Source organism: Arachis stenosperma, chromosome 1 (genome assembly GCF_014773155.1).
Source record: "Arachis stenosperma cultivar V10309 chromosome 1, arast.V10309.gnm1.PFL2, whole genome shotgun sequence".
NCBI classification, from domain to species: Eukaryota; Viridiplantae; Streptophyta; class Magnoliopsida; order Fabales; family Fabaceae; genus Arachis; species Arachis stenosperma.
In genome coordinates, this window is record NC_080377.1 from 25,671,438 (window position 1) to 25,679,359 (window position 7,922).

At 37.7% G+C, this 7,922-nt stretch overlaps 2 protein-coding genes across 2 annotated transcripts; both read left to right on the forward strand.

The window, feature by feature from the left end:
• The first annotated feature begins 1,245 nt into the window (after positions 1-1,245).
• LOC130944470 (1-aminocyclopropane-1-carboxylate synthase CMA101-like) lies at positions 1,246-3,280 on the forward strand. The gene is made up of 2 exons (XM_057872807.1): positions 1,246-1,792; positions 2,009-3,280. Exons 1-2 carry the CDS (start codon positions 1,353-1,355, stop codon positions 2,985-2,987), a joined length of 1,419 nt encoding a protein of 472 aa, XP_057728790.1. The 5' UTR covers positions 1,246-1,352; the 3' UTR covers positions 2,988-3,280.
• A 1,462-nt stretch (positions 3,281-4,742) lies between these two features.
• Positions 4,743-5,165, forward strand: LOC130976730 (uncharacterized). The gene has a single exon (XM_057901653.1). The coding sequence runs from the start codon at positions 4,743-4,745 to the stop codon at positions 5,163-5,165; it is 423 nt and encodes a 140-aa protein (XP_057757636.1).
• The last annotated feature ends 2,757 nt before the right edge of the window (positions 5,166-7,922 follow it).

Genomic DNA, 7,922 nt, shown 5'->3' on the forward strand with positions numbered 1-7,922 from the left:
TAGCTATAAGATCATGGAATTTTTTTAAACTCAATAAATAACTTGAAAAATACTTACAACAACAAAAACAAAAGGTGTTTTCTTATGTTTTATGAATTTACACTTTGTGTCATTTTTATTTTTTGGGGGCATATAACCACCAAAGGAAACATGATTGTTTTCTCTTTATTTTGCTGTCGGTATGGCGTTATCAGTTGCTCCCTACAAAGTCTTTACTACCATATCCTCTTGGTCCAAAGTAACATCCCTCTTGTCTCTTGGTGTTTTTAACTGCTGCTAATTCAACTGTATCAAACATTCAAACTGATCCTAGTAATAGAAATATAAAATATAAGTCTAAAAATCGATATATAATAAAATGTTGAGAACAAACAAAGGAAAACATCCAATAATTTAATTGACTCGAAATGAAGTAGAAAATCCCACGCGAGATTCTACCCGGTGGGAAACACTTTCCAGAAAGGGTGTGTTTTAGTTTTGGCACATTATTTATTATTGACTCATACTAGAGAGCGTGGACTTCGCATGACATGCTTGGGCCGGTGGGACAAACCGCGTTTAATAAATTAATGTCCATCTACTGCTTTTAACTACATATTTTCTCTTTAATTAATTTTCACAATATTATTAAAATAATATAATATATTATATTATATATTATTCCTTTCACAATATACTCTTTCAGTTAATTAATTTAATTAAGCGAGTATTCAGTTGAATCGCCTACTTAATTAAATATTAAAAATTTAAATCTTATATATATAATTATTTGTTGATTAATAATAAATTTTTAAATAAAATTTAAATTTATAATAAATTAATTTTTAATTAATTAAATTTTAGAATAAATTAAAAAAATAATATACTCTCTTATTTTCTATCTTTAATATATATAGCTAAATGAGCTATAAAATTTATGTTATGCTAGTGATTACTATAGTGTCTTACACATAGTGTCTAATTTACTAAAATAGATAATAAATTAATATTTAATAAATTTTAAATATTTAATTTTTATTTTAAAAAATAATTTAGACAATATAAAAAACAAAATAAAAATCATAAAATTCACCTTAAATATTCAATACTATTTCTTGATTCACATCTCTCTCTCTTCAAATTAAGAATTTTTTTTTATTTTATTAAAAATGTGCCTTTGGCCATATATGCCACTATGATTTGGGGTTTGCATAATATAAATATGCCCCTTCCATGCTACTTCACCCATCAATTCATCACCAAGATTTCATCTCAAAACCTTGGATAGCTCTCTCTAACACTCTCTTTCTCCAAAACATTCTTTCTTCCTTCAAAGAAGTTCATCATTCCACACATCTCAACTTCAAGCAGAAATGAGGCTCTTGTCTACAAAAGCAACGTGCAATAGCCATGGCCAAGACTCTTCATACTTCCTAGGCTGGCAAGAATATGAAAAAAACCCCTATGACGAGATTCTCAACCCCAAAGGAATCATCCAAATGGGTCTCGCAGAGAATCAGCTCTCTTTCGATCTCTTGGAGTCATGGCTTGCCAAGAATCCGGACGTATCCGGGTTCAAGCGAGACGGAAAATCCATTTTCCGTGAGCTCGCTCTCTTCCAAGACTACCATGGCCTCTCTTCTTTTAAAGAAGCAATGGTAGACTTTATGGCCGAGATCAGAGGCAACAGAGTTACCTTTGATCCCGACCATATGGTCCTTACCGCTGGCTCCACCTCTGCCAACGAGACTCTCATGTTCTGCCTTGCCGAAAAAGGAGATGCCTTCCTCCTACCCACCCCTTACTACCCAGGGTGCGTTTATCAAATTCTTTCTAAGCAAACTAAATAATATATACTTTAAATCCTAATAAGTCGTATTCAAACTAGTATTATTTTCTAAAACTTTTTTATTTTTTATTCCCTGAATGTTATCCAAAAAATCAATCAACTTCATGCTTTCATTATCCTACGTTTGAGATGCTATTATTATTGCACATTTTTCTGAACGTGTTTTGCAATTATGTGCAGATTCGACAGAGACCTAAAATGGAGAACTGGGGTGGAAATTGTTCCCATACACTGTTCAAGCGACAACAACTTCCAAATCACTGAGTCAGCACTTGAGCAAGCATACGAAGAAGCACAAAATCTCAACCTCAACGTGAAGGGCATTTTGGTCACAAACCCTTCAAACCCCTTGGGCACCACATTGTCCCTGGAAGAGTTGAACCTCCTCGTTGACTTCATCAGCGGCCACAAGAACATGCACTTAATCAGCGACGAGATTTACTCCGGGACAGTTTTTAACTCCCCAGGCTTTGTCAGCGTCATGGAAGTCCTCAACAACCGTTTTTCTGACGCTGACGAAGCCATTTGGGACAGAGTTCACGTTGTTTACAGCCTGTCCAAGGACTTGGGCTTGCCGGGTTTCCGCGTGGGCTGCATATACTCCGAGAACGACACCGTGGTTGCCGCGGCGACCAAGATGTCAAGCTTCGGCCTGGTGTCTTCCCAAACCCAGTACCTCTTGTCCGCCATGCTGGAGGACAAGAAGTTCACCAGAAAATACCTGGTGGAGAATCAGAAAAGGCTAAGAAGACGTCAGAAGATGCTTGTTTCGGGGCTCGAAAAATCCGGCATCAAGTGCCTAGAAAGCAATGCTGGGTTGTTCTGTTGGGTTGATATGAGGCACTTGTTGAAATCAAACACATTCGAAGCAGAGATGGATCTATGGAAGAGGATTGTGTATGATGTGAAGCTAAACATATCGCCGGGATCTTCGTGCCATTGCTCGGAGCCAGGGTGGTTCAGGGTGTGCTTTGCTAACATGTCGGAGCAGACTCTGAAACTCGCCATGAAGCGGTTGAAGAGCTTCGTGGCAGAGTTGTCGTCCTCCTCCGACAATGGCGATAACAAAGCTCATCAGTCTAAAAGAAAGTCTCTCACAAAGTGGGTTTTCCGGTTATCATCTCGTGATCATCGTCAACGTGATCAAGAAGAACGTTAACCTGGTTATTGATTCATCTTCATGATAGTATAACTTGTGCGTGAAATATGGATACATGCACATAAAATTAAACCACTTCAAAAAAATTTTTCTTTTTTTTTTTTAAAAAAAAGATTTTTAACCGGCTCCCCAGTTATTTTTGGGAGGAGTAGTTATTCAATGGAAAATGTATCATTTTATGTTTTATAATTTGTAGAGAGAAAGCACTCTGTCCATTTTTTGGATATGAAGTGTGAGGATTTTAGTCAGCCAGGTCTCTATTGTAAGTTTGATATCCCCTGCCACATGGATTATTATTGGTATCATCAATGAAAGTTGATTTATATACTATTATTATTATACTATATTATATTGTTATTATTGTTTAGAATTTTTAATTATGTTCTCCTAGCATATTTGAAAAGGTTAATGACTACATTTAGAGTTGTACTACTACTAGTTTTGTCCGTAGATTAACTTGCATAGAGATTTTGGTTAGCGTACATGATCCTTATGTATAATATGTAAAGGTTGGTTTTCGGTTATAGTATTTTATATTATAAATATAATCATCCATATATTTATTTTATCATCTTAAATTATTAAAAAAATAAATATTTATCAATTTTTTTCTATCAATTAAATTTTTCTTTTAAAATAATTTCATAACACAACATCAAAATTACTACAACCTAAAAATCTAAAATTCAATATTTGTTGATTTCAAAAAAAAATAGTATAAGACAAATTAAAAAATTTATACAAATTCAAAAAAAATTCTTACATAAAAAAATGTTAAGAATATAATCATTTATATTTTTTTAATCAACTAAAACTTTTCTAAAAAAATTCTTTTTGACACATATTTCTTTACTTCCTCTTATTATTAGTTACAATTTAGTTAATATATGTTTTTGTTACTTGATCCGTTACCTAAATACTGATTTACTAAGACAATTTTGGAATCGAATTCCACTAAAAAGATAAACCTCTCCGAGAATCTCTCTCACCAAAACCACCAAAGCCCCATAAATTGGAGCATCATCTGGAGACTTCGTCAAAACCAGTAACAAAGATATGAGTAACTATCATAGAGAAATTCAATATATAATGGTGACCGATTAAGTTACAGGTACGCAATTATTCCATCTCCACTATGAATACTCTTACACTCTTACTTACTTGAGCGTTGGAGTCTCTTTGCAGGTGTCCAGTGCTGCCTCTTCTAAAAAAAGACGATGTTCCATCCTCTTGCTCCAAGGAAAGCTGGTTTGAGCATCAACAGAACGAACTATACCTCGGAGAGATTTATTCACACAGAAATATTTGGCGCCCACTGTGGGGCCCGAAATCTTCTAACCGCACAACCTTTGAAAGTGTTTTCTGTGCTTTTTTTTTCTGTTTTGCAGGACATAACATATGGCGGATGAGCATAGCCACGCTCCATCAAACCCTAACTCGGCCGAACTGATGGCCATCAATGAGGCCCTCAGGGCCGATAACCAAAGAATGGCCGAGCTTTTACACCATAAGCAACACAGTCAGAGCATGGGAGGAGAGCATAAGAATGCTGAAAACAAAGACGACCATGACGAACACACGTCGGAGGCCAAACACACCATACCCACTCCCCCGAAAACAACCACCAAAAGAACCAACCCTTTCTCGAAAGAGGTCATGAGCTTTTAAATGCCCAAAAATTTCACCCTACCAATGCCCCTGAAACCCTATATGGGAATAGGAGACCTAAACATTCATGTCACCAAGTTTTACACGATGATGTTCATGAACAAAGAGTCTGACCCAATCCTATGCCGCACCTTCCCCACCTTCTTTGATGGAGCCACCCTAATCTGGTTCCCTAACCTCCCTGAAGACTCCATTTCCAACTTCAACGAGCTAACCGACCAGTTCGTCAACCATTTTGCCGCATCCAAAGTATATGTGCACAACTCTGATTATCTGAGCACCATAAAGCAAGGGGCGAACGAAAGCCTGAAGGACTACATGACCAGATTTGCTGAAACAACCAATGAGATACCCAACTTAAATCCGGAAGTCCACCTTCATGCCATAAAAAGCAGCCTCTGGTCCAAGAAGTTCCAAGAGACCATAGTCATAACAAAACCAAAAACCCTAGCCGAATTTCGAAAGAAGGCAACAACCCAAATCGAAATTGAAGAACTCCGAGCACTGTGAATGGCAGAGAAACCCACCTCAAACAAAGAAAATGAGAAGCGAAATAAATATCCAAACTACCGAACAGAACAAAAGTCATTCAAGCGCACACCTAAGTTTGACAGTTATACCCATCTCAATGCCAAAAGGGATGAAATCATCAGAGACATCTTGCATTCAAAACTCATTAAACTCCCAAATAGGACAGGCACATATCAAGATCAGCGATATGTAGACAAATCCAAGTACTGTGCCTTCCATCAGAAATACTGACACACAACAGATGACTGTGTGATAGTAAAGGATCTCCTCGAAAAGCTGGCCCGCCAAGGCCTACTGGACAAATATATCGATACCCAAGGGTGAAAATGAAACACAGAAGACCTCGGCCAGCATTCCAAAGCAAACGACAATTCCCGGGATAAAGAGTAAAAGGTAAATGAAGATATTAACAGTACGTCCAAGAGGTATACAACTCAGATCAGCACCCTCCATTAGCAGATTTAGATCCTTAGACTAACCACCAAGAACGATCGATGCCAACAGACGACCTCACGAAGCTTCAATTAACAGCCGTGGAAAGCAAATATACATACCTCGGCAATGCGCTAAAAAACAAAGAGCAAGAACAACTAGTCGAGCTATTAAGACAAAATGGCAACCTCTTCGCATGGACCCTTGCAAATATGCCAGGGATAGACCTGAATGTCATCTGTCACAAATTATCCATCAATCCAACGATCCGATCTATAGTACAGAAAAAATGCCACCTCGGCACAGACAAAAGGGCAGCTTTTCTGGAAGAAACCCAAAAGCTCCTTAATGCTGGTTTTATCAAAGAACTCAGATACATTACCTGGTTAGCCAATGTGGTAATGGTAAAAAAGAAAAATGGTAAGTGGAGGATGTGTGTGGACTATACAGACCTTAATAAGGCATGTCCAAAAGACATATACCTCTCTATATGGATAAATTAGTTGACAGTTCTTCCGGTTTCCAATGTTTAAGTTTTATGGATGCTTATTCGGGTTATAACCAAATACTAATGTACTTGGCTGACCAGGATAAGACTGCCTTTATTACTGACAATGTAAATTTTTGTAATAAGGTCATGCCATTCGAACTCAAAAATGCAAGTGCAACATATCAGAGGCTAATGGACAAAATCTTTTCAAACCAAATTGGCCGAAACATAGAGGTCTATGTCGATAACATTGTGGCGAAGACACTACATGCAGCAAACCACATTAAAAACTTAAAGGAGATATTTCAACAACTTCGAATGTACAACATGAAACTCAACCCAGAAAAATGCGCCTTCGGAGTACAAGGGGGGAAATTCCTCGGTTTCATGCTTACATGCCGAGGAATTGAAGCCAACCCTAAAAAATGCCAAGCAATAATAAACATGAGAAGCCCAAGGATGGTAAAAAAGGTCCAACAACTCACCGGTCGGCTAGCAGCATTGTCTCGATTTTTACCTTGTATAGCACACCGATCACATCACTTCTTCAAGACCCTAAGGAAATAAGAAAAATTTGAATGGACCAAGGAGTGCGAGGAAGCCTTCACCGAGCTCAAGACTATAATATCAAAACCAGCTATACTTCAAACACCAGAGTTTGGTAAACCGTTATATCTATATTTATCTGTTACTAATCATGCTATCAGTTCTGTCTTGGTAACAGGAAAGCAACAACATCCAGTATACTTCGTCAGTAAATCCTTTCAACACGCCGGGGTTAGATATCCAAAGCTAGAAAAACTCGCCCTGGCCTTAATAACAACGGCTAGACGTTTGCGACACTACTTCCAGAGTCATACTATCATAGTCAAAACAGAACAACCCCTCCGGAAAATTTTGACAAAGCCAGAGCTTACTGGAAGATTAATTAAATGGTTAATCGAACTATCTGAATATGACATTCAATACCAATCGCGAGGAGCCTTAAAGTCCCAGGTGCTGGCAGACTTCATTGCAAAGTTCACGGTAGACGAGCCTAGTCCGACCACAAATACTTGGAGACTAGCAAGGGACAGCCCTAGAACAATCTCAACAATTCACCTTCCATGCAAGCAACAATCAAGCAGAATACGAAACACTCATCGCAGGACTAAGGCTAGCCCACATAGTGGTTGTAAAACAACTAAGTGTCAAATGCGATTCCCTACTTGTGGTGCAATAGGTAACAGGTAACTTCCAGGTAAAAGACTCACTGTTAGAAAAATATAATACCATCGTCAATAGCCTTATTAACGGTTTTCAGAAATTTGATATTTCCCATATACCTCAGGAACAAAATGATAGAGCAGACATTCTTTCAAAATTAGTAACAATAAGAAGTCAAACTAAAACACCTATATTATCTCAACCGACGCTTGATGAACCTAGTGTTATGCTAACGGTAGTTTCAAGTATTTCACAGGAAGAAGACTGCTAAAAACCTTTCATACACTATCTACAAACAGGTCATATACTAGACATCGTTCAAAATGAAAGGAAATTTAAAAGAAGAGCTAGTTTCTACACACTACTGCTCGGATCCGAGTTATACAAGCGAGGTTTCACAAGACCTCTTCTAAAATGCCTAAACACAACAGATGCTAAGTTGGCAATGGACAAAGTCCACGAAGGCGTCTGTGGAACATATATAGGAGGCCGGAGTTTAGCCTCCAAGATACTCCGAGAAGGCTACTACTGGCCAACACTGCAACAAGATTGCACATTTAAAGTTCAACACTGTGACCACTGCCAATGCCATGCACCAGTCATTGACA

Bases quoted from the DNA above. Each gene is read 5' to 3' on its own strand.
- LOC130944470 (XM_057872807.1), top strand. From the start codon at position 1,353: ATGAGGCTCTTGTCTACAAAAGCAACGTGCAATAGCCATGGCCAAGAC. The intron at 1,793-2,008 runs GTGCGTTTATCA...AATTATGTGCAG, and splicing joins CCCACCCCTTACTACCCAGG to ATTCGACAGAGACCTAAAAT.
- LOC130976730 (XM_057901653.1), top strand. From the start codon at position 4,743: ATGATGTTCATGAACAAAGAGTCTGACCCAATCCTATGCCGCACCTTC.